This window comes from Galdieria sulphuraria (genome assembly GCF_000341285.1).
Source record: "Galdieria sulphuraria unplaced genomic scaffold scaf_0, whole genome shotgun sequence".
Lineage (NCBI taxonomy): Eukaryota > Rhodophyta > Bangiophyceae > Galdieriales > Galdieriaceae > Galdieria > Galdieria sulphuraria.
Window position 1 is genome coordinate 397,596 of NW_005178475.1, and position 24,602 is coordinate 422,197.

Here is a 24,602-nt window from a genome sequence, read left to right on the forward strand (position 1 = left end):
CTCGAAGATCCTTTCAAGTATTTGTTAGGATGGAACTAAATATGGATTGTTGGGATTGAACAGTCGATGCATAAGCCTCCCCGTTTACCAAGAGCAGTTGACGACCTTGGAACCACAGAAACTACCTCAAAAGTTCAACGTTACGAAGATAACAATGAAGAGGATAGTAACAGCAGTTCCAGTAACGAGGATAGTCAGACAGACCGTGGACCTGACAGTAGTCATAGTGCTTCAACACCTATACCCATTTCTTCTCAAAGTTTAAAGAAGCCTCTACTCTCTTCTAAAGTGGAGTCTTTGGGATTTTCAACAACAGAGAATGAAGGAACGCTCCAGAGTATCGTAAGTCCTCGTGTATTTTTTCCTGTAGATTCCAGAGAGGAGCAGGGGAGTTTAGTTTCTTCGTACTCAAAGACAAGAAGAGAACAGGAAATGTCCGAATCCTTCGATTGGGCAGGTTCCTTCATGGAGTCGGAACCTCTTTTTTCTCAGAAACAGCGGAGTTCAGATGATTCTTTAGGTCGATAGGAGAAGATAGTGTGAAAATAGAGAGAGAGAGAGAGAGAGAGATAGTATTTATTTTAAAGTAACGAGAGAAATATCACAAAGTTCAATTTTTAGAGGTATACTTGATGAATGAAGCACAACTGACTTTTCATTTGAAACAATATTTATAGCTTACTTTTTGCTTTCTTATGCCATTCGCGTATCTCTCTTTTCAAGATTTTACCTGAAGGACCTTTTGGAAGCTCCTTTACAAACTCAAATTTTCGCGGATATTTATAAGCTGCCAAGTAGCGTTTACAGTGTTCGGTCAATTCTTCAGAACTGACTTCGTGTCCCTCTTTTTTGCATATATAGGCTGCTATTTCCTCGCCTAAACGCTCATTTGGGATGCCCACAACTGCAGCTTCAGCTACTGCTGGATGCATATAAAGAACTTCTTCTATTTCTCTTGGATAAACATTTAGTCCACCACGAATAATCATGTCTTTTGTTCTATCTACTATGCGATAGGATCCATCGGGATCCCTTATACCAACATCTCCAGTATGAAACCATCCATTTCTCATTGCTTCTGCAGTTTCTTTTGGTCGTTTGAAGTATCCTTTCATTACGCAATGCCCTCTTACACAAACTTCACCTGGTTGACCATCAGGAACAGGTTGATCCTTTTCATCCAATATTGCCATTTCTACACCCCAAACAGGACGACCAATGGAACCCGGCTTTCTTCCTTGTTTTATCGAGTTGGAACAACAAGTTGGAGAAGTTTCCGATAATCCATAACCTTCCATTATAGCAATTCCATATCTTTGCTCGAATTCTTTTAATATTTCGACAGGAATGGCAGCTCCCCCACTGATTGACATTTTCAAACTTTCCAAACTGTATTTATCTGCTTCAGGACAACGTAACATGGCAATATACATAGTGGGAACTCCAGCAAATAAAGTAACTTTATACTTCTCAATAGTTCTTAAAACTTCTGCGGGTTCGAAACGTGGCAACATAACCAGCTTTCCCATCCTAGCAAAAGTGGTATTCTGCATGCAGGTCTGTCCAAATATATGAAAAAGTGGAAGTACGGCAAGTACAATGGTTTCTTCATCAGGTTCTACGGGCCTTATAGTATTCGGAACTATGGTTGCATTGAGAAAAAGATTCATATGCGAAAGCATTGCACCTTTTGGAACTCCAGTCGTTCCAGATGTGTATAGTATAACAGCAGTATCATCAGGTGAAGTTGGGACTAAAGCTGGCAAAGGATTAACCCCGTTCAATAAAGCCTGCATACCAAAACTCGACTCATCATCTGCCCACAATATAGGTATACCAAGTGTCTTTGCTGCCTTTGTGGGTTCTGTACCATAAGCCTTTAAAGCAACCAATAGCTTGGCTTCGGAGTCTTTAACCAATCCTGTAATCTCTCTTTCAGTGAATAAAAAGTTCATTGGCACTACTACGCAACCTGCGTACAAAGTACCAAAATAAGCTATACAAAATTGAGGAATATTTGGCAACATTATGGCAACTCGATCTTCTGGTCGACAAGGCACGGCACCCTTTGCATAAGTTCCAGTCACAAGGAGACTTGCGAATTTTCTAGCAGCTCCATCCAAGTCCTTGTATGAAAGAAATACCTTATCGTCATATACAATAGCTGTCTTCTGTGGACTATCTTGAGCAGCAGCACATAATATAGTTCCAAGATTAAAGTTTGACTTATAAAGAGCAGAAGAGGAGGAACCGTTAGCAGCAAGCTCTGTATTCTTGGACTGAGCAGTTTTGGAACGAATAAATGAAAACATACTGCAAGGAGTAACCTCCATTGAGCAAATAATAGACGATTGGGACAATCAAATTTCGACCCAACTCAATGAGAATGCACAAAGCTCAACTTGTCCAAAGGAAAAGCAGGTCCACCTGTCATGTAATAGGCCTTGTCCAAGACTTGGATTGGGTTTTCCTTTTACTTTGAAACTTTTTGGAACCAAGAGAAAAACAAAACTCTGTATCTACCATTTCATCAATAGAGTGCTTCCTTCTGTTGGATGTAAACCAGTATACTGTTAGAAACAAAATATAGACTTGGACGTGCGAATCAAGAAATATCGAGACATGGTTGCCAATATTGCTTTTGGAAAACAATTCCAAGAGTATAGAGGCCTCTTCAATAATAATGTTGTTTTTCTGCAAAGCAAAGAGAACCTTTTTTATATGATTCAATAGAAATCCATCCTAGGATATAGATAATCGTGTCAATGGTTCCTTCTTAAATACTGCCAATTTATTCCATTTCAGCATAGTAAGCAGCAACTGCTTTTGCATTGGGCTCCTTAATATGTTCCGGCAACGAAGAAAGGGAAGGATTGCCATCTAAACCAAGCACACGAAGCTTGCTCAGGTCTTTCATCGAACGTGGCAACGAACTCAAATCATTTTCATACAAATATAAAACTTCCAAGGAAGACAAGGACCCAATACTATTAGGAAGCGAAGATAAATTATTTCTGCCAACGTTGAGAAGTCGTAGCGACTTTAAGTTGCCAATATTTTCCGGTAAAGCGTTGAGAGCGTTACCGTAGAGATGCAGTTCTTCGAGACACTGTAGAGAAATAACAGATTCAGGAAGTTTCTCAAGCCTAAACAGTTAAAATATGATACCAAGTGAAACAGAGTCCACATTATTACCTATTGTTTCCAGCATACAAGACCTTCAATTGAGTCATCTTCTCAAATATCTCAGGAACCGTACAAAGTGTACTTGTGAAGCCCAAATCTAACTCTCGTAACATAGCCAAGTCAGAAAAAGAATCAGGTACTGACTGCAGAGGGTTACAAGCCAAATTCAGAGTTTCCAACGTGGAAAGTGCACCAAAATCGCTTGGAAGTTCGGTTAGCCTAAAATAGTTCAGGCAACGTATTCAATATTAACTGAAGAAAGACTACCTATTCAAAAACAAGTTCAAGTACTTCAAGTTGCGAATTTCACGAATGGAGGGCCAAAGTTCGTTGAATATTTCGTTGCTCAGCTCCAGCTGCTGGAGATCCAAAACAGTAGAGTTCTTTTCCTTTGCATCTTGAATCCTCCTCTTAGAAGCTTCTAATCCTGTGTCCCAGTGTTGAAGAATGCTTGCAACTTCTTCGACAAAACTGTTGGAGGTGAACAAAGTCTGGGATATTCGCGCGGTAAGTCCGCTAGTACTAGTCATGGGGAAACAAACTATGTCAATTTTATTTCTTCATAAGCAACGGAATTTACATTTCTATCAAGTGATTCTTTGAAAATCTCTTTTATAATATAAGATGCTCAAAGAGTAGTCAAATTTATATAATAAGCAAATAAGGCAATATGGACTCCATTGTTAGCCACGTCACTCATTCGCACCCTCATTTCCCCCATCGGCTCCCAGGCACATTCTCCAATTTATCTATTATTATTATTATTATTATTATCCGTTTCATTTCGAAATTTTCAAATATTTCTATTTACAACGGCAAGAACTTCTTTGACTCTGGTGCTCTTCATTCTGTGATAATTTTTTATCCACAGTTTCTTTGCCTTTTTAAATCCGAAAGCTTTTCTTTCCGTCAAAAGGTAAACCGAAATTGCAAGCCCCTATGGCTGCAGTTGTTACAAATACAAACGATTGGAGCAACGAAAAAGATGGTCTTCATATATCGGAAACTGTCGTGAACACTACTACCAATATTGATAATACCAATAACGACACTATACAAAAGGAGAACGCTTCAGGAAATCAAGACTCGGAAAAATCCCAATATGATAGCAATCAAAAGTTTCAAGATACTGTTTCCAGTTCTTTCAAAGCAACAAATGGAAAACAAGATAGTGAAACCGACTTTGCACAACTTGGTTCTTCTGACGTGGACAAAAGTTCTAAAATGCGAAAACTTTTCAACGTAAAGAAAATAACCAATGTGAAACCTAAGAAAATACGAATGCCTATTAAGCCAATTAAGAATAACAGCAATTCTTCGGCATCTATCGAAACTGCTTCCATAGACGAAAATGATATCGAATCGACAAACGAACCTTCAAACACGACGAATGATCGAAAGTTTCGAATACCTTTTCCAAAGAGAGGACAAAAAGAACAAAGCATAAATCAAGATATTTCTGATGTTTCTAGCGAAGACGAAACACCAATACCCACATTGGAAGAGAGACTTGGTGAAGAAGCACTTGAGCAGTTGAGACAAATTGCTCAAGAGTTTGTTCGTGATGAAAAAGGACAGTTTATGTTTTATATCGATCCAGCAAGATACGTCGGAAATCCCAAAAACCCAGGACCACTTATACGATATTCTTTACCTCCTCACTTTAGCGGAACCCTAGGGGCTGGTAGTTTCGGTTTAGAGTTTGATGCTGGACCTCCTATACCAGGATATGACGGTCAGTATGGTCCAGGAGGAGCCACAGTTCCTGGAGTTCCACCTGGTCCACCTAAGCCCAGTGCCGCAACTCCAACACCAGGTGCTGCAAAACCAAAAGTAGGAGGTGGTGTGGGTGCCAAGCCACTACTCTCCGGAAGTTCTAATAAACCAGCAGCGCGACCACCAACAGAAGGTCTTCCTCAACAAATCGACAAACCTGGTCCCAAGTCAGCTGCTCCTCCACCTGGTGGCGTTGCTGGTGGTTTGAAAGGCAAGACTAAAGAAAATGTAAAAGTGGGAAAGAAAGATAAGAAAGCATTGCATTGGAATAAAGTGCCGGTTGGTCAGTTGAATGGAACTGTTTGGGCTGATTTAAAAGATGAAGATATCGACGTGGATGTGGATGAACTAGATGATCTGTTTGGCGTTGATCCTTCTTCTACAGGTGGAGGAGGTATTGGTGGTTCTGCTCAAGAAGAGCAGCCTCAACAGCTAGAAATATTGCCACACAAAAGAAAGCATAATATAAATGTACTCTTGGCTACCTTAAAAATGAGCTCAGACGATATTAAGGACGTTGTTAGACAATTGAAATACAAAGAACTAGATGAAGACAAACTTCAGGCTCTGGTAGTTGTTAGTCCCACAGAAGAAGAAGAAACCGTTTTAAGAGAAATGTTTGCAGAAAAGGAAAAAGCAAACCGGACCGATAGCTTTATGATGGAATTAGCTCAACTTCCTGGTTTACGTGGTAAATTGCAATGTGCTCTTTCTGCGAAAACTTTCGACGAGGTGGCTAGAGATGTCATTTCTGATATGAAGACTTTTACTAAAATTCCGGAAGAAATTATGAAGAGCTCGAAACTACTAAAGATTTTAGAGTTGGTGCTCCGAGTAGGAAACATGTTGAATGGCGGAACCAACAGGGGTGGAGCACATGGATTCAAACTGGATACTTTGCCAAGTCTTCGAACTTTCAAATCTGCCAAGGGAATTACTTTGGTACAATACATTGTTCGTCTTCTTGAAAGAAAGTATCCTGGAATTCTACCTATTGAAGATGAACTATCTCATTTGGCATCTAGTGCGCAGATATCTTTGGAAGGAATTGGAGAAGATGTGGCTCAGGTTTTAGATAGCATAACTACTGTAACGGAACAGGTTCAAAAGATTGGAGATGATCCACTTTTGGCTGCATTTAAAGCAGAAATGAATGCATTTGCAAATAGGTCTTTTCATATAAGAGATCAAATTGTCGAATTACGAGCTACTTTGGTAGAAAAATTGCAAACAATGATGGAATGGTTCGGAGAAAGTAGGAATAAAGCAAATAGAGGTCGTCAAGAAGAAATTTTGAAGCTTCTGAGAACGTTTGTGGAAGACTTGAACACAGCGAAGAAGCAGAATGAGCTCCAAGACAAGAAAGAAGCAGAAAAAGCAATCAAGGCTGCAAAAACTGCTGCTTCCAAAGTTTCATGATTTGTAATGACTGGCATTCAGGTTGTACAACATTGATGTTTATTTTATATATCTATATATATGTATGTATCTGCGCATATGGTTTTCGTTTTGTGCTAGTCGAATATAGTACGTTCTATTAAAAGCTGCCTTTTCTGCGATAAATGAATGACACCGCAATATTGTAGCTCCATCATTTTTTTCCAAAATTCTATCCATAGTTTGTCTCTTTCAGATGAGGAGAGATCGTCAGTATAGTTATTTTTTTCTATCCACATTTGAAGACTCTTCTCGAACCATTCTATGGGCCCAATTCGCTTTTTTCCTTTAGGCATAGAACATACAATGCATTGATGATACTTGGAACATTCAAAGTTATCTTTGTTTCTAGTAAGCCACTGTTTTCGACAAAGAGTATTATAACCACTTATTTGGAGAAGACGAGTAAACGAGGAATAAGTGAATAGTTGAGCGAATGGGTTGGAGAAAGTTTGATCGATGAAATTGACGAGTCTAAGCAGCAGATGCATCACATCTAAATGCATTCTATTGATGTCTCCGTTTGGTCGCTTTCTCAAAGTTTGCAACATCGCTTTTCTTCGTTTGGCTGCGTTCCAATTTCTATTCAAACAAGACTCAGTTTTCAAACTGGATTCTTGCATTTCTGTATTATCCGAAACTCCTTCTTCCGAGATGTGGATAAGTTTCGAAAAGGATTCTTCGATTTCCTTTCTCCATTCGCTGCCTTCAAGTTGTGGTTCCAAATTCAACCACCATTTTGTGAGAGTTTCACTTAGCTTTGAAGCGGGAACATGTGTGTATAGCGCAGACTTGATATTTTCCATGCTCTTTTCTTTGCTCAAAACTCCATTCAAAGCAGCTTCATACAAGTCGAGAGGTGGAGCATATATTGAACAAGATGTTAGGATATCCTTAGAAATCCACTGCAAGATACCGTGTGCGACGTTCTTATCCCTAATTGTACGTTGCATATGAACATTGAACTCGTCGAATGTTTTCTAGACAAGACATAGTGAGTTCAAAATATGACATATTATAGTTGCAACAACACATACGATACCCTGTTTCTCCAAAATTGAATGTAGATGCTTATCCTGAAAAATGCTTTCATTGTCCTTGGATAAATGAGATTAGAAGTATAGTTGGCAAAATCAGAGAGTTACCTTTAAATACTTGAGTGGATTTGAAGAAAAGAAATCAAACCAAATGAGTTTTAGGAATCTCAAAAATTCGAAGACGGAAATTTTATCACAAGTAACCTTCTTTCGCAAAAAAGATAACACTTGAGATGAAATATCAAAGGGAGGAACTCTGAAGACGAAAATCTGACGAGAGCTTTTCAGATACAACGATGACCAAGTTATCAAAGACTTACGTTTTCCAGGACTTGTATGAGTGCATCTGTAGACGTGGAATCATGAACAGGATAAAACGCAATGGAAAATCTGCCTTGACATTCGACCTTTGCCTTGAACAGTGAGAGCTCCTCATTGGCAAAAGTAAAAAGACAAAATTTTACTCGCTGCTTTCTCAAGGCGCTTATCCACTGAATGAATTTTATCAAAATAGAATCAGGAATAAGATAAATGTCTAAAGAGATTCTGCTTAAAAAATTGTGGCAGAACAAATAAAAAGAACAAACCTTCTATTAGAATTATAACGTTGACTGCAATTCCATGGTTAGAGACGTCATGATACCACTGCAATAAGAAATCAGCAGGAGGTTCTACAGAACCTGGATCCACTTTGATACAGTCGTTTTGACTCAACTCTGGTAAATAGTCTTTGAAAATCTCCTTTGAAATGCACTGTTCCACTAGTGCTCTTACTGCAAGCGACAAACTCTGGAAATCGGTAGAACGGAGTCGTATTACCAATTGACGAAAGTTGGAGTCCACCTTTTGAGAATAGTCTAATACCTAGAATCGTGAATACCGACAGAATAATTGGGAAGAGTTGAAGTGGAGTTCTTACTTGTTGCACCAAGTGAGGATATACGTGTTCAGTCTCATCACTTGAGAGAGACACGATTGGAAGCGAGAATTCCACAAAGGTTTCCTTTAAGACTCGGTAGATGTTCTGAACAACTTGTTCTTTGTGTTTTTGAATAGACAGATAAAACTCATCCTTTATACGTTCCCAGGACTCTCGAAAACTACAACATAGAAAGCTTTCTTTTGAGCAACTATTCACAATAACGTCGCAAGTCAAGCCATCTTTAGGAGCCGGTGCAACGATTCTCTTTCTTTTATTAGGTTCTTTGGTCGTTTCGCAACATCTACTGGCCTCTGAGAATACTTGAATAGCAGCCTGTATCATTGGTTTGCTACTGAAACAAAATGCGCGCCAAGAACTTGAATTGCTTTTTATCTTCATCAAAATTTGTTTGTTACTTTGAGACTACAGATGCTAAACGATTTATTCTTTCCAAACTACAAGTTATTTCAATGCGTCATCTCTCTGATTACAAATTTACAAAGAGAATAATACAAGTTTAAAAGTTGAAAACGCTTATATTCGGTAATGACCAAAAAGATCCTTCGCAAAAATAATAATCGATAAAATACAGAACTTTTGACTTAGGACTGAACTCTAAGAGTTGCACAAGCATCCATCGCCAAAGTGGAACTTTCAAGTTCCGAAAGCAAATCCATATCGAACCAAGAAAAGTTTACATGAGATATTGTCCGACTGTGCCTCTTCTGCATTTCAACACCAGAAGAATGATATTTTTTCCTATTCAATAAAAACATTTCATTGAATTTGGAATATATCTCCTTCAAATAAGAATGATGAGGATCTATTTGAAATGCGAGATGAAAGAGTTCGTTTGCCTTGGCCTCGTTTCCTTGGCGAAATTCAAACAACGCATAAGAAATATAAAGGTGTACATGCTTAGGAGCTTGTTGAATACCCTCTTTAAATAATTCTTTTGCTCGAATAATCGAGCCATGATGTTCTTCAAGCATACCATATACGTTCCAAACAGGGCCATGTGTATTATCACATTTCAAAGCTTCCTCCAATAACCTTCGCGCTTGCTCTACAGCGCCTGCTCGAAGTTCGCAACATGCCCACGTATGATATAATCTTACATGAGAATAACTGAAGGGTAGAAGAGAGCCTCGTTTAAATATTTCCCTAGCTCTATGCATGTTTCCACTCTGCGCCTCCAATAAACCTAGAGCTTGCCACAATGCTACATGTGTTGAACAATTCTGTATTCCTCTCTTTAGCAAATCTCGCGCTACTTCGTATCTCCCTTGAGAAAGTTCAAAGACACCCCATGCCTGCCATGCATGAGCATGAAAAGGATCACATTGGATAGCTTCCTCAAAATTTCTTCTTATCGAGAATGGCAACTGTGTTCCTGCTTGGTTGCTTTTTGCAACCCAATCAGGTTCCTTCAATATTGCTACATAACATAAGGCAAGACCTAGGTATAACAGCGAATTTCGTGGATAGCGTGAAATACCTTGTTCGAAACTATGAATGGCCTCCTTATAATTCCTTTGCAACAGTTCCAAATAACCCAACGAATGCCATACAAATGAATTATCTTCATAAGCACATTTGGTTCCTTCCAATAGCAATTGTTTAGCTTTGGAGATATCATTGCAATATTTTAGTTCCAATTGTGCATATCCATGCAATATACAAGGAGAACAGACTTTCCGCATGCCATCTTCTAATATGGCACGAGCTGCCTGCAGATTCCCTTGTCTAGCTTCATATAGAGCATATGCATTATAAGTAGGACTATGCAAGGTATCAACAAGTAGAGCTCGTTGAAACAACATACGAGCTGCTTCAAAGTTTGCCTCTTGCTCTTCCATGAGAGCCCAAGCTACAAAAGCAGGAGCATTTGGCCGAATATCAATACTTTTTTGGAATAGTTCTCTTGCTTTGTTCAAGTTTCCTGCCCTTTGTTCCAATGTAGCCCATGTCTGCACAATACTACAGTCTGCTACATATATACGGGATGCTTTCTCCAGTAATTGCCTAGCAATATCAACATGATTCAATTTCTCCTCTAAGATTGCCCAAAAACTGTAAATAGCAACATTGATAGGACCTCCAACGGTCTCTGCAAGTTGTATCCACCTCCGAGCATTCAACCAATTTTTACATTTATACTCCAGTTTTGCCAAAGCAAAGTATGTTTCGGACTCTACTGGACACTCTGATACAGCTTTGGATAAAAGTTCCATTGCCAAAGATATATTTCCAAAACTTTCTTCTACATTGGCCCATGCTCTATATAGTCCAGCCTTGGCATTCCAACTTGCTCTTCGTTTTATCTTTTCTTGAGGTGGAAAAGTATTTAATTTCTTTAGTGCCATTTCAAAGACATCTCTAGACTGCTGAATATTTCCACATTTTGCTTCCAACATTCCCAAGGCTATGAAAACTTCCAAATTAGCGTCCATCTGTAAACACTCATGAAACAACTCTCTTGCTCTTTCAATGTTTCCTAACCTCTGTTCCATCAAACCCCAGGCTTGATAAATATATCCATTATCCATTTCAATAGATAAACCCTTTTGAAATAGTTGTCGAGCTGTATCGGGAAAGCCTGCTTTGTATTCAAAGACAGCATAGGCATGCAATAGTCGGACATTTTCAGGACAACGTTCGATAGCCTCGTTCAAAAAACGACGTATTTCTTCTACGCCAAAACACTGCTTCATCATTAACTTTGCAAGAGCAAGCCATGAGTGGGCATCTGTCAAATCTAACTCCAAACACTGCGTTAATAATTTTCTTGCCAGTTTCCAGTTTCCATTGCCTTCCGCCTTCTTTGCAGCTTGAAAACGCTCACGAACTAATTTCTTTATCAATCTTTTGCTTCCAATATATTGACAATGGTTCACCATAGATTGTTCCTTATGGTTGGCATCATGTTCACTGTTAATCGAGGAACAAGTGAGGTATTCCAGAGAAAACGATTTCCTCCTATTTCCATAATAGCAGAGAGGGAAAGATACACTTTTATCCACAGAAACTCTTCTTATATTCTGTATTTTTCTACAAGAAGGACAAGTGTTCCAACTTTGGCTATTCAAAAAAGCTTGTAATGAAACCGAAGCCATAGTAACAGATCCACCTTTGACCTCGTGATGACCGCCACCCAAAGCAAATGGAACATTTCATTTTGTTGAGGATTGGATGTCTCTTTTTCATTGGAAAAGTTTTTCTAAGAAGCTTTGTCTTTATTCATGGAAAGATTGGAGAAGATTGTGTTCAAAAGTACCTCTTGATATCCACAAACGTTCTTCCTCAGTTGCTGACAAAACCTCTTCAAGCTTTCTTTCTGATGGTAAGTGTAACTTTGCACCAGTACTAAGGAAGATAATATTTGCTGGGTTGTTTTAGTGGATAATGATAAACCTGTGGATAAAGAGTTCATCCGCAATTTCTCTATTATAGCTCACGTAGATCATGGCAAGTCTACTTTGGCAGACCGTTTGTTACAGTTTACTGGAACTATTGCTCCTGAAAAATTTCGCGACCAGTACTTGGATAATATGGACATTGAGCGTGAAAGAGGCATTACCATAAAAATGAGAGCAGCTCGATTATGGTATCGTTCCAAAGATGGAAGTCGTTATTTGCTCAACTTGATAGATACTCCTGGCCATGTTGACTTTTCCTATGAAGTGAGTAGGTCTTTAGCAGCAGTGGAAGGTTGTCTTCTTGTTGTAGACGCTAGCCAAGGTGTTCAAGCGCAGACAATTGCCAATGTAGATCTTGCGTTGGAAAATAATTTAGAAATCGTCCCAGTTTTGAACAAAGTTGATCTTACCACTGCAGAGCCAGATAAAGTATGTCAAGAAATATCTCAGGTCATAGGTATTGATGCCTCTAGAGCTGTAAGAGCTTCTGCGAAATTTGGTATTGGCGTAGAGGAAATTTTGGAGGAAATAGTTCACTTGATACCTCCTCCAAAAGGGCAAGTGGAAGCATCACTACAGGCACTTATTTTCGATAGCTATTTTGATCCATATCGCGGAGTTGTTGTATTTGTTCGAGTGAAGAATGGAGAGATTCGCACTGGAATGAAAATCAGGTTTATGGCTACAGGAGTTGAACATAGTGTTGAACAAGTTGGCATTCTAACTCCAGATGAAGTTGTTCGAACAAGTGGAGTGCTTTCCTGTGGAGAAGTTGGCTTTATCAAAGCTGGAATCAAGTCTTTACATGATGCTCCAGTATGCTTCTTTGTTATCTTTGAGTTCATAAGCTCACTTTCATTAGGTAGGGGACACAATCACTGGTTGTGACAATCCAACGCAAGAGCCTTTGCAAGGTTATAAACCTGCAAAGTCTATGGTATTTTGTGGACTTTATCCTGCCGATTCAGCCACATTATTCGAAAATTTAAGAGCAGCGTTGGAGAGATTGTCCTTGAATGATTCTAGTATTTCCTTTCAACCTGAGTCTTCTTCGGTCTTAGGAAAAGGTTTTCGTGTAGGATTCCTAGGTATGTTGCACATGGAAGTTGTAAAGGTAAGTTTAGCATAATTTGCTCCCCAACTACTAAATTTCATTCAAAAAGGAAAGATTGAAGAGAGAATACGAGTTGGAACTTTTAACTTCTGCTCCCAGTGTGGTATACAAGTTTAGAAATTTCAAAGGTGAATACTTTATGGAAAGTAATCCTTCCAAGATTCCAAATGATGCTAGACACTTTGAAGAACCGTTTGTCAAGTTGGATATTGTTTGTCCAGACCAATTTAATGGAACGATATTGGAGCTTTGTCAGGTGAATACATTGTTCATCTGATTGGTTATGTTTGTAATGACCATTGACTTTTGGAATAGAATCATCGAGCAAGTTTGGAAGATATGCGCTATGTTTCTAATGGACGAATTCTTCTCAAGTTCCTCATTCCTCTAGCAGAAGTTTTGACGAATTTTTATGACCACGTCAAGTCTCGAACAAGAGGTTTCGGGAGCATGGATTATGAGTTTCATAGCTATAGGTAAGCACAGATAGCGATATTTTTGTCAAGATGCAGTGATTTCAAAAATGTTATTTGCCAGACCTAGTGACCTCGTAAAGTTGGATATAGCTGTGGCAGGAGATGTTGTAGAAGGCTTATCTTGTGTCGTACATCGCGACCAGGCTTACATTAAAGGAAAGGAAATCATTGAAAAACTAAAGCAGTATATTCCGCGTCATCAGTTTAAGGTTGTGTTGCAAGCTATGATTAGTACCAAAGTAGGACTAGTGTAATGCTTCTGATTCCCTACCATGAACAACTAACTTGTCAGGTAATTGCTTCCGACTTTATTCAACCTTTGCGAAAGGATGTTTTGGCAAAATGTTATGGTGGAGATGTGTCAAGGTCAGACATTGTTATCTATCAATGATAAATATGCTCTTGATGAACAGTAAAATAGGAAGAAAAAGTTATTGGAAAGACAGAAAGAAGGGAAAGAGAAATTGCGACAGTTGGGGAAAGTTCGTTTATCACCTGAAGCATTTGCAGCAGTAATAGCCCAAAAATTTTGAATTCGAAAACTTGTTTATTCCTTGAAACCAAAGAAACTTTTAGATTTGTAAAAATGGGCATCAATAGCCTTGTTAGGCTTGAGGATATGTTGAGGAGGCTGTGGATACGTTGGTTGTGTTCAACTTGGTTTGGGTTTGCGGACTCAAAGACAGTCTTATGTGTATCCCTGCTTTTGAGTATTTTTGAACAACTAGGAATAATAGTATCAAGGAACCAATCAAAGATAACCAGGAAAACGCCACCGATACTGGAGTGTTGACACTTTCACCGTGTACACTGGAAGTAACCCCTGTTCCTGCTGCCCACAGAAGAACTAGAAATATGATTGGAATATACTGAAATTTCAAGACTCTTTCCAATTGAAACAAATAAAATATCAGCAAAGTAGAAGTGATAAGAAATGACAAAACACCGCAGGCAATAGAGAATCCGCAATATCCATTACAATGACTTGCCACTGATGCAACATCTGCAGCTCCCCCAAACACAACTATTGAGGATATCCAAACAAATAAATAACAAGAAACAAAGTAAATTTCAGAACCACTATTTTCTTCAAACCGATCTTCTTTAAAGTCTACCATTTGACCTCACCACTTAATTCTTTAACGAATTGTCCCTCAAAATACAGTCTCCGCACATTTGTAGGGACGTTCCCTTCGTGGCGCCACGTGGAGCTAATTCAGCACGGTGAACTGAGGAGAAATTTAGAGTGGACAAGAAATGAGTTTGGATATTTTCGTTTGATCTGAGAAACAGTCAGATTTTGTGTACAATCATCAATGAATGACTTACAGTTTCTACGCAGAAAGGATGCTGACAATAGTTGACTAGGAATGAAGTTTTCATCATTCTACCATGAGCAAATGTAATGAAAGAACCAGAGGTATTCCCAAAACAGTGAATGTTATCCTTGTACAGATCAAGAGGAAGATTGTAAATGGAATGATCATATCCTCCATGACCTCCAGAACAACCCCAGGCATATTTCACATGCTAAACAAATATAAATACGCTTTCTTATGAGTTTTCCAAATATCTCTCTACCATTTTTGGAAAATAATATTGTCTTACTAGTGATAAATACCAAAGGAAAGATTCGTCTTGTAAATTATACAACGCATTGCCATTAATATGCCAATCTTGAAAGGCAAAGGTCCCTAGTGCATTTCTTTTTTTTCATTCACCAACGCAATTACTAGCAATTCTTTACCTGGACAGTGACTAATGCTCCCTAACGTTTTCGTTAAATACCATTCATCCATCATGGAAAAACAAATCTTTACCTGCTATCCAAAAGCTGTTGTTTCTTAAACGAGTGAAATACATATGGACCAATTCATCCAGCCAAAATGGTCTGATCACGTGTACATCTGGTTCCATATAAAAGAAGGCCTCATATTGAAGAGAAATTTCGCTCTAAAAAAACATACTCATGAACAACTGAGTTACACCTCGTAAATGCAAACCGACGATAGAATCGAATAGAGAATAAAACATAAGACAAGTTCCATCAGGATGTCTATCGTGTATAGGAGAAATATAAGCATATAGAAACAGAATCTGATGTAGCTTAAATGCTGGTAAGAACCGTTCGAAAAGTTCGCCAAATACCTTCCCAAAACACTTTTTGAGGGCCTGTATAGTTTTTGCCTTTTGTAACAATCGTTGCTCTAGTTGATAATGATGAAAGCCAGAAACATAAAAGGCGAGGTCCACTAATCATAGAATTGCTTATTCAAACAACTAACAACATAATAATCATTGTCCTCACCAAAGTTTTGTTGACTATAGAAACATGGCATAGCCTCGGTGCTCTCCCAGGTTGAAATGCTTTCTTCAAGTTTGGATATTTGCTCCCAAACAAATGGTCGTATGATCACTATCTTTTTGAACTTTGAAGTTTTCTTCGAACTCGTTGTAATATTCAATGATTTTCTGAGACATTTTTCTATGTGAATATCTATAAGAACCATGCAATCTTTGCTTTGGCATGTTAATTGTATCTTCAATCTTTCTATAAAATAAAGGGTTCAGATGGGAAAGAAGGCTATATGGAACACATTACCTGATATCCTTGTGTGACCACAGACCGATGCATTTTCCTTTTGAGACTCTTTATATACTTGTTGCAGTAGAATCCTTCGCTTGAGTGAATTCAGTTGCTCCGTACTTTGACCTTTTTCTGCCATTATTTGAAGATGCAAACTCCCAGAACTAATCGACATGCTAATATTCATGCAATAGATTCCCGTTTGACTAGGGAAATAACGAAACTCCAAAATTCCTTGAATAGTGAGTTTAACCTTTTTATCGATCTTCCTCGGGCTGAAAATCTTGGAGACCCATGTTTTGCCTTTGGCATTTTCCTTAATGGAAAGAATCCAAATAGGGTAGCTCGTATGGCACTGGAAAGACATTTCCTTACGCATTTGCATCAATTCAAACCGAAAGAGTCTTTTAGAGCGTCTATAGTCTTCCAAACTTGGATTGCCATAAAAACTCAATCTACCTGGAGCATCGACATTCATAGCTGAATTGAAATGACGATTCAAACGAAACATTGTACGACATTCCCTAACAAAATACGAAAATGACAGACTCTACGACAAACTCAATCAGTGACAAGAAATCAAGAACTAACAAGTAACATACAATGATAAACATGTCAAAACTAACGCTTAAAAGCAGTAAACCTTTATTTGCCATATCATTAGTCTCCTATCTGTCAAAGGTTTAGGAAATGGCGCCAAATCTGAGCTGGCTCAAATTTTTCTACTTTGGCATTGCATTCAACTCGAACCTTTTTATGAGAATTTCGCTTGAGAAAAGTCCATTTCCGGATGCTGTTCCATAAACTTTGCTAAGAGCTCCTGCTTTTTGAGTTCGTCACTAGTTGGTAGTCCTGCAGCCTTCTGCCGTTGGTCAAACATCATCTTTTCAACCATACTCCTTGTTTCTGGGTCGAGATCACTCAACTTGGAATTTTCGGGTTCCACCTTTGATGTATCTATCTCAGGCTCAGACTGAGTAACCTTGGGCCACCACTCCATCTTGTTAACCTTGTCTAAATATATGGTTACAACAGATTCTTTGGAATCCAACTGCCAGAAACTTTCTTCGGCGTATACCGCAGCAAATAAGTCGTCATTCACGAGGACCTTTTCTTCAGGAATTTGTACTTTTATCTTCAAATGCTTCTGTTCAACGTTACAAACAATCGTTTTGGAAGTATTTCCTTGCGGCACTGGAACTACAACTGTAACGTCCTGAAGCGTCTGTGTCCACGTATATGACTCTGTTGTTCCTCCATTTCCAGAGTTTGGGGCTTATTACACTTTTAGTTCGTCTTGGAAAGCTATTCCTCTCGAGGAATCTTCTTACCTTGTTTTGCCATAAATCCAATTTGATGAAAAATGAGAAAAGAAGCGACGTGTTGCCGATGCCTATTTTTGTACGATGAGCAGTCAAAGTGAAAACATTGTTTCAGAAGAAAGCAGTAGCGAACTCTCTGAATATGAAGACCCAGAAGATTACCGAAGAGGCGGTTATCATCCTGTGCAAATAGGAGACTTGCTTTGTCACCAACGCTATGTCGTTGTGAAACAGTTGGGCTGGGGACACTTCTCAACTGTTTGGTTGTGCTACGACCAAAGAAAGGAAATTATAGCTGCTGTGAAGATACAAAAAAGTGAAAGTCACTATACAGCTGCAGCGAAAGATGAGATAAAATTGCTGTCTCGTATTTCAGAGAGAGACCCTAACCAAGAACAGCCTGTCCTCCATCTCCTGGATCACTTTGAAGTTGAAGGCCCGAATGGGAGACACGTTTGTTTAGCTTTTGAAGTGTTAGACCGCAGCTTATTATCACTTATTAGAAGATATGAACACAAAGGAGCTCCTTTGCCTTTGGTTAAGAAGCTATCTCTCCAACTTTTGCAGGCCTTGGCATATATCCACGATAAATGCGGCATCATTCATACCGATGTAAAGCCCGAAAATGTTCTTTTTGTTCCTCCTCAAGAAAAGTACCAAAGCCTTCGAGAAAAAGCTATTGCTTTGGTTTCAAAGGAAAAGGAAAGAATGGCATCTTTGAAGCCCTCTCCATCGGAACTAGAAGCTCTGTCGAGGAATCAAAAGAAACGACATAAACACAAGCAAAAGATGCGTATCCGCAAGGCAAGACAAGAAATCACATTGAATATGGCAGATAAACGGACAGGTAGCAATTCTACGGAAAGATCAAAAGGTTCCGATAGAGATGAAATATTCCAATATGCATGCGTGAAACTGGCAGATTTTGGCAATGCTTGTTGGTTGGAGAAACACTTTAGTGAAGATATTCAAACTAGACAATATCGAAGTCCGGAAGTTCTTCTTGGTTATGGTTATGATACTTCTGCTGATATCTGGAGTGCAGCTTGTGTTATCTTTGAGTTGATAACTGGAGACTATCTGTTTGATCCTCAATCAGGGAAACGCTATAATAGAGATGAAGGTAAAATATCCGAATATGATATGTTTAAGAGACTAATAAGGGTATTTAGACCATTTAGCGTTGATTATGGAACTTGTTGGTCCCATTCCAAAGCATATGTTGCGAAAAGGAAAATATACCGACCGATACTTCAATAGGAAGGGAGAACTGCTACATATTAAGCGCCTTCATATGTGGCCTTTACAAGATGTGCTCATTGAAAAGTATCATTTTGAAAAGGAAGAAGCTTTTCAAATTGCAGAATTTCTTTTGCCTATGTTAGAGGTGGACCCTGTGAAGCGAATCAAAGCTCACAATGCGTTGAAGAGTGGGTGGCTTGACAGTAACTCTGGTAGAAGAGAAGATAGAGGTGACATTTATAATGTATATAAAGACGAAGCAGGTGGTAATTGCGAGGAAGAGATCATTCTTGACAACATGGATAGGGTTATGACAAAGGAAGTAGGACATCAAGAACATGAACGTTCGAATGTGACCAGAACTGCATTGGAAAATTTGAACATACAAGCTAAACAGTCGTAGTTGATTTATGGGAATCAAAAGTTATTCAATATCTTTTTTACTGTCATTATTTTCCAATTTCATTGTTTCTGAGCTTTCAGCTGCAGATGCCGATATTTGACTATCTACTTTTTTGGAAGCGAATGAATACTGTTTTGCAAGGAGATTTGCCTTTCGTTCTTCCATTTTCATATAATTATAGGAAGTCTCCTGAATAAGCTCCGTGGCAACCTCAGATTGTCCCAAGGTCCCGTTCCAGTACAAAGAGGAAGATTGGCGAACTGCGTCTTTTAGTTCTCCGTCAAGTTCCTTTTGTACTGTGTTGAAAGCATCCTCTTTAGTCATACCTTTGCTATCCATATACAATTTTTGGAAATAAACAAACTTATCACATACGTTTCTGAGAGCAACCTTGAGTTTACAACCCTATCAATATTATGTAGATAACACAGACCTATTCCCATAAAGTGAATCGCCGACACGAAGCGGAGTATACTGTAACTGTGGAATTCTTTGGTACAGTTCGTTGTACAAACTGTCTTCTTCAAGGACAATACGAGGAGGTTTACCACGATTTCCAGGAGGAGCCAATGGAGGATACCTCTTTACAACTTCGTACCTTTTACAGATATTTACAAGCTTATCTACAGAACATCAACAATTCCTCACCATTTCGCTTTTCGGAAGATTCCTTTGTCCATCATCTTTATAACGTTGGTCCTAAACTTGTATACCATGTTTTCAAGACCGTTCCTAGACGGGGAATACTTCAAATGAGAGCATTCGATCCATGATGGATGACCAAAAAAACAAATATCAAGTCTTCAAGGAAATAAAATAAAAATTTCTTGTTTCAATATAAAAATATAAATAACATTATGTTTCTTTATGGAAAAGACTCCTTTTCTCATGAATGAGAAATTTCAGCATGTGATAGTTTCTTGGTTGCCAAAGCTTGCTTTATCTCGTCCACACTTTGCAGCCTCCGAAGAAGTGGTCGACCCAAGTCAAATTTGTTTTGTATCGAAAAAACACAATCCACTTCATTCTGTTCATCAACGTCCAAGTCACTGTGTTGGGTTTCCGATGATAGTAGTAGTTCATAAACAACTTGAAGTTGCTTCAAGACTGGGATTCCCAAAGCAGCGATTATGTTTTTCAAGTATTCTATATCAGTACTTAATTGTTTACATTCATATTCAGTCAATTTAGACTTCGTATCAGTAATGATTCTTTCAACCACATAACTCATAGTCCAATGACCAATGACGGAAAGCCATTGTCTCACAAATTCACTTCTATCAAGACTTTGACAATCAGGTCCATTCTTCATGATGTCGACCACGTCATTCTTCTCAAAACTTCTTGGTAAACACAAGGCCAACTCCAAAGTTTCTTCAGGTGCCAAAGCCTCTAACATTTGAGGTATTACGAGAAGAAACTCACCAGTTTGAACGATACAAGTTTGGGGAGACAATCCAAATAAACCAGTAGAGGAAGCTGAATCCAGTTCTTCTTCGGAGAATCTTTGTTCTTCCGTATCCATGACTAGTTCGGATAATTTGTCCAAATTTAATTGAATCCTGTAAAATATCATTTCCAATAAAGTCTAAAAGTAACAAGTTATAGAAAGCAAATCATTCTATATTTCACTTTACCTTGCGCAAAGAAAATAAAGTCTCTTCAAAGGGATCATTTACAAATTCATGAATGGCTAAACCCAAAGGTCCCTTGGCAGAATCAAATTGAATGCAATCCAATGCTTTCTTGTCTGTTATGATCAACCAACTTATTACGAACTCATGTATATCTATCGACTTTGTTTCGATAAATTCGTAAACTAAAATTTCCAGAAGACTTGATGCATGACTCGAATCCGATAAAGAGCAATAACGATCCATAATAGGTTGTATTGCAATGAGACATGAGTTCAGACCTTCACAAACCAGTCTCCAACAACTGTTCTGAAGTCTACAAACTGAAACTGCCAATCGAAATATATATCTAATGGGATTCCAATTATTCTCCATATTTGCAAAGTAGTCAACACAACCACTCTTTTCCAAAGACATCTAGTTCCGTATCAACAAGATAATAAGAACTTTTGGAATCCAAAAAGGGCTCATTTGCTTACCTTTTCCAAAATATAATCACCAACCATTCTTCCAAACCTTAAATATAGTATAGAAATACTAGACAATTGACTTCCAAGAATCCATTGGCGGCATAAATTGATCAAAGAATCCATCACATGAAAATCGAACAAGTCATGATCCACACTTCGAGACAACAAAGAAATACGAGAATAAGCATCTTGTACTGCATTTGCCTGCTTCAAGTAATTTACATTTTGTTTCTCAAGGAGAGCTCGACACCAAGCACACCAAACAGAATCCATTAAAGACCTAAAATCCTTTATGTATTTTATGGCAGGATCCATAACAGCCGAAATGGCACCTTGAACATCAAAAGGTGAACTTTGATGATAATATGCCAAAGATGCTATCTTTTGAGTAAACAACAAACATTCCTTCATGACATTGTGATAAAATTCAAAAACTGAAGACCAATCTGCCAACCAATCTATCTCTAAATCTTGTTTGACCTGATATGAATCTGCCAAAGGTGGTTCCAAAGAAGAAAATGCCATCGTCACACTTGCAGTTATCAAGTTACCTAATGGTTGGGAAATGACAGGAGAGATGAAAGAAATTTGTTGTGACATATCCGTAACAACTTGTTCATAAAAGGATTTGAGTATATCAAAAGACTCCGGAACATGTACATCTAAACAAACTAAATCCAATAAAACAATTCATATAAATAGGCTAATGACACTATTCATTCTTGCATACCTTGCAAATGATTCAAATAGTTTCCTTTCATCTCCTGTTGGTTAGTGAATACTGGAAGTGCACTTTTCCAACAATTACTCCACAATTTTTGAATAAACGAAGATCTCTCTGAAACCCATACATCTATAAAAATATTCTTTTGATTGGTTTCCTCACAACATGCCCAAACGTTTCGAAGAGAGACAGAATCCTTATTTGACAAGTATTCATAGAGTTGAGGTCTAATCAGCTCCTGGAAACGGTTTGTCATGACTTGCAAATGATCTTGCAATTCATTGTATTGTGGTACGTCTTTTAAGTGGCTCAAACTAGATTTGAATAAGCGAACTGCATTTCCTAGTGCTTCCCAATCTACTGACTTTCGCCACGAGTCCAGACGATCTGTAATGTCTTGAACTTCTTTAGCGTGACGTAAGAGAGTCAAGGTTTCTTCTAATTTGCTTAATATTCGGTCTGCCTGAATAAGCGTTTGTAAACCGTGCACCTTTTCCTCCTCGAAAGAATAAGAAAGCTGTTCTTGTAAACGCTTCAGTTCCTCTTCTAAAGTAGTAACTAACGCTTGCACTTGTCCACTACCACGAATGAAGTTGGAAACATTCTTTTTGAATTCGCCCAACTCCAAGTTTACTTTTTGAGTCTCCTGCTGTGCGATGCTCTATTTTGAAGACTTGAAGTTTATTTGGGTGTTCTCAAGCTAGAATAGCACATACTTCAAGTTTGAAAGACAATTCACTGCAATACTTTTCAAGGTCTTCTGGAAGACTAGCTGAACATTCCTTTAAAACATGGTTGACAAGTGAGACTGGTTCACAGTTTTCACTAAACAGTTGTTCCAAGTCATTCCTATCCATGTCTCTGAATAAGAAATTGAATGTTTTCGATTATAGAATTTATTGGATATTGGCAGTTTCCAAATGACTTCATTGTTGGTTTCCAATGCACGTATACAAGAGGTAGACCAAACTCCTCAAAAGAAAAACAAAGAAACAGTTGTTCCAGAATATCCACATAGAACTGAAAACCGTTTTATTCCAAGGTCTGAAGAAGACTTTGAAGATGGGGGTGCTTATCCTGAAGTTCATGTGTTTCAGTACCCAGCAAACATGGGACTTAAACACAAGTACAAATCAAGTGTTTCTCATAGAACCTTGGTCCCTACTGTAGACGCTAAAGGAGAAGTTGATTATGATGCTGTAGTAAAGCAAGGAGAGAACAAAACCAAAATAGTTCATACCGGCTATGAAAGCTTAAGAGAGAAGCCAAGAGTTGAGACTCAAGTCCAGAAACCTGACGAAGAACAAATACTTGAAACTACGCAAAGAACACAACAGGCACTTGAGAAGATTGTTCAAGCCAAAATTAACGCGTCCAAGCCCAAAAGCTTTGAAGGAGAACGTGACGTTGGAAAACCTACATTTATTAGATATACTCCTGCCAATTCGGACGACGGTCATAATAGTGGCGCCAAACAACGAATCATCAAACTAGTGGAAGCTCCTGTGGATCCTCTGGAACCTCCCAGATTTCAACATAAGAAGACTCCAGCTGCACCACCAAGTCCCCCAGTACCCATCCTTCATTCTCCTCCTAGAAAGCTGGATCCTGAAGAAGCTGCCAACTGGAAGATACCACCTTGTATTTCAAACTGGAAGAACAATAAGGGATATACTATACCTCTTGATAAGAGAGTTGCGGCAGATGGAAGAGGTCTCCAGGATGTTCGTATTAACGATAAGTTTGCCAAATTTACAGAGTCTCTGTATATTGCCGAAAGAAATGCTAGAGAGGAAGTTGAAAAGCGTGCTCAGTTACAGAAGAAACTTGCAGAAAAGGAGAAGGAGAAAAGAGAAATGGAGTTGAGAGAGTTGGCCACTCGGGCTCGAAATGAACGAGTCGGCATGTATACGGAGGAAGGAAGAAGGAATAGCACTTCTTCCATAAGGGAATCTTCAGCTACTCAAGAGTTGGAAAGGGACATTTCAGACTCCTCTTTGACCGATGAAGTTGGTGGTCATGAAGAGTTACTTGACGAAAAGGAATACACTAAAATGACCAAAGAAGAACAAAGAGAATACAGAAAACGCCAGCAGATTCGAGAAGAACGTCGAAGAGAACGTCAAAGGCAGTTGAGACTTTGGGAGAAGGAAGAGGAACTTGGACGAAGTGGCAAAAGGAGCAAATTGGCTAGAGATCAAGACCGCGATATTTCAGAAAAGATCGCGCTTAATCAGCCTATTGTAAATAACGTTCGTGGGGAAGTACAATATGACCAACGACTTTTCAACCAATCGTCAGGTCTAGATAGAGGCTTTGGTGCTGAAGATTCATATAATGTATATGATAAGCCGTTATTTTCTGGTGGAAGTGGTGCTTCTCTTATTCGTCCAAGCAGGACTGCAGTGGATTCTTCTTATACCGATCAATTAGGGAGTGATGCATCTTCCAAACGTCAGTTTCATCCAGATATTGGTTTTCATTCTACCGAGTCTCAAGATGCTGTCTCAGGGAAGGAACGAACGAAACCTGTAGAATTCGAACATGATGAACTTACTAGTATTCGACCTAGTGGGAAAGTATCTTCTCAAGAAGCGGATCCTTTAGGTCTGGAAGCATTTTTAACTGAAGCAAAGCGTGTTGGTTCTAGAAAGGATGCAAATGCCTCATCTGTTTCGAGACCGAATATAATGTCATATGTAGGAAGTAGTGATCCTAGTGGTTTACAGGAAGAGTATAAATATAGAGGAGGAAGTCATCGTTCCAAGATACATTTTCAATCTGCTAAAAATGAGTAAAGTTGAATTGTTTTGGTAGAAAACTTATTTATTCTAAAGACCATCATAATATGGT

The 24,602-nt window shown here is 38.6% G+C and overlaps 12 protein-coding genes across 12 annotated transcripts; 4 read left to right on the forward strand and 8 right to left on the reverse strand.

The window, feature by feature from the left end:
* Window positions 1-9: 9 nt before the first annotated feature.
* Window positions 10-2,394, reverse strand: Gasu_02100 (long-chain acyl-CoA synthetase). The gene has a single exon (XM_005709322.1). The coding sequence runs from the start codon at window positions 2,331-2,333 to the stop codon at window positions 672-674; it is 1,662 nt and encodes a 553-aa protein (XP_005709379.1). The 5' UTR covers window positions 2,334-2,394; the 3' UTR covers window positions 10-671.
* A 285-nt stretch (window positions 2,395-2,679) lies between these two features.
* On the reverse strand, window positions 2,680-3,744 carry Gasu_02110 (leucine-rich repeat receptor-like protein kinase). Its single transcript, XM_005709323.1, has 3 exons — window positions 3,454-3,744; window positions 3,196-3,405; window positions 2,680-3,146 (listed from the first exon to the last, which is right to left on the reverse strand). The coding sequence occupies exons 1-3, from the start codon at window positions 3,714-3,716 to the stop codon at window positions 2,792-2,794; spliced, it is 828 nt and encodes a 275-aa protein (XP_005709380.1). The 5' UTR covers window positions 3,717-3,744; the 3' UTR covers window positions 2,680-2,791.
* A 10-nt stretch (window positions 3,745-3,754) lies between these two features.
* On the forward strand, window positions 3,755-6,405 carry Gasu_02120 (dishevelled associated activator of morphogenesis). Its single transcript, XM_005709324.1, has one exon. It carries the CDS (start codon window positions 4,126-4,128, stop codon window positions 6,379-6,381), a length of 2,256 nt encoding a protein of 751 aa, XP_005709381.1. The 5' UTR covers window positions 3,755-4,125; the 3' UTR covers window positions 6,382-6,405.
* Window positions 6,406-6,409: 4 nt separating this feature from the next.
* Gasu_02130 (uncharacterized protein) lies at window positions 6,410-8,724 on the reverse strand. The gene is made up of 6 exons (XM_005709325.1): window positions 8,356-8,724; window positions 8,024-8,300; window positions 7,757-7,971; window positions 7,545-7,706; window positions 7,437-7,496; window positions 6,410-7,379 (listed from the first exon to the last, which is right to left on the reverse strand). Exons 1-6 carry the CDS (start codon window positions 8,698-8,700, stop codon window positions 6,477-6,479), a joined length of 1,962 nt encoding a protein of 653 aa, XP_005709382.1. The 5' UTR covers window positions 8,701-8,724; the 3' UTR covers window positions 6,410-6,476.
* Window positions 8,725-8,731: 7 nt separating this feature from the next.
* On the reverse strand, window positions 8,732-11,484 carry Gasu_02140 (psbB mRNA maturation factor Mbb1 (plastid)). The gene has a single exon (XM_005709326.1). It carries the CDS (start codon window positions 11,472-11,474, stop codon window positions 8,961-8,963), a length of 2,514 nt encoding a protein of 837 aa, XP_005709383.1. The 5' UTR covers window positions 11,475-11,484; the 3' UTR covers window positions 8,732-8,960.
* A 40-nt stretch (window positions 11,485-11,524) lies between these two features.
* Gasu_02150 (GTP-binding protein LepA) lies at window positions 11,525-13,925 on the forward strand. Its single transcript, XM_005709327.1, has 8 exons — window positions 11,525-11,701; window positions 11,758-12,593; window positions 12,640-12,891; window positions 12,941-13,147; window positions 13,207-13,367; window positions 13,429-13,606; window positions 13,660-13,733; window positions 13,789-13,925. Exons 1-8 carry the CDS (start codon window positions 11,551-11,553, stop codon window positions 13,898-13,900), a joined length of 1,971 nt encoding a protein of 656 aa, XP_005709384.1. The 5' UTR covers window positions 11,525-11,550; the 3' UTR covers window positions 13,901-13,925.
* A 4-nt stretch (window positions 13,926-13,929) lies between these two features.
* Gasu_02160 (uncharacterized protein) lies at window positions 13,930-16,544 on the reverse strand. Its single transcript, XM_005709328.1, has 9 exons — window positions 15,970-16,544; window positions 15,676-15,918; window positions 15,516-15,619; window positions 15,335-15,464; window positions 15,188-15,274; window positions 15,115-15,135; window positions 14,949-15,061; window positions 14,759-14,897; window positions 13,930-14,490 (listed from the first exon to the last, which is right to left on the reverse strand). Exons 1-9 carry the CDS (start codon window positions 16,463-16,465, stop codon window positions 13,973-13,975), a joined length of 1,851 nt encoding a protein of 616 aa, XP_005709385.1. The 5' UTR covers window positions 16,466-16,544; the 3' UTR covers window positions 13,930-13,972.
* A 5-nt stretch (window positions 16,545-16,549) lies between these two features.
* Gasu_02170 (salt tolerance protein 5-like protein) lies at window positions 16,550-17,334 on the reverse strand. The gene is made up of 2 exons (XM_005709329.1): window positions 17,286-17,334; window positions 16,550-17,229 (listed from the first exon to the last, which is right to left on the reverse strand). Exons 1-2 carry the CDS (start codon window positions 17,296-17,298, stop codon window positions 16,709-16,711), a joined length of 534 nt encoding a protein of 177 aa, XP_005709386.1. The 5' UTR covers window positions 17,299-17,334; the 3' UTR covers window positions 16,550-16,708.
* A 10-nt stretch (window positions 17,335-17,344) lies between these two features.
* Window positions 17,345-18,865, forward strand: Gasu_02180 (serine/threonine kinase 23). The gene is made up of 3 exons (XM_005709330.1): window positions 17,345-18,399; window positions 18,449-18,784; window positions 18,825-18,865. The coding sequence occupies exons 1-3, from the start codon at window positions 17,361-17,363 to the stop codon at window positions 18,830-18,832; spliced, it is 1,383 nt and encodes a 460-aa protein (XP_005709387.1). The 5' UTR covers window positions 17,345-17,360; the 3' UTR covers window positions 18,833-18,865.
* Window positions 18,866-18,869: 4 nt separating this feature from the next.
* Gasu_02190 (uncharacterized protein) lies at window positions 18,870-19,764 on the reverse strand. Its single transcript, XM_005709331.1, has 3 exons — window positions 19,570-19,764; window positions 19,355-19,519; window positions 18,870-19,300 (listed from the first exon to the last, which is right to left on the reverse strand). The coding sequence occupies exons 1-3, from the start codon at window positions 19,635-19,637 to the stop codon at window positions 18,943-18,945; spliced, it is 591 nt and encodes a 196-aa protein (XP_005709388.1). The 5' UTR covers window positions 19,638-19,764; the 3' UTR covers window positions 18,870-18,942.
* Window positions 19,765-19,770: 6 nt separating this feature from the next.
* Window positions 19,771-22,634, reverse strand: Gasu_02200 (uncharacterized protein). Its single transcript, XM_005709332.1, has 5 exons — window positions 22,466-22,634; window positions 21,756-22,410; window positions 21,035-21,696; window positions 20,559-20,972; window positions 19,771-20,509 (listed from the first exon to the last, which is right to left on the reverse strand). Exons 1-5 carry the CDS (start codon window positions 22,604-22,606, stop codon window positions 19,808-19,810), a joined length of 2,574 nt encoding a protein of 857 aa, XP_005709389.1. The 5' UTR covers window positions 22,607-22,634; the 3' UTR covers window positions 19,771-19,807.
* Window positions 22,635-22,644: 10 nt separating this feature from the next.
* Gasu_02210 (uncharacterized protein) lies at window positions 22,645-24,585 on the forward strand. The gene has a single exon (XM_005709333.1). The coding sequence runs from the start codon at window positions 22,670-22,672 to the stop codon at window positions 24,545-24,547; it is 1,878 nt and encodes a 625-aa protein (XP_005709390.1). The 5' UTR covers window positions 22,645-22,669; the 3' UTR covers window positions 24,548-24,585.
* Window positions 24,586-24,602: the final 17 nt, after the last annotated feature.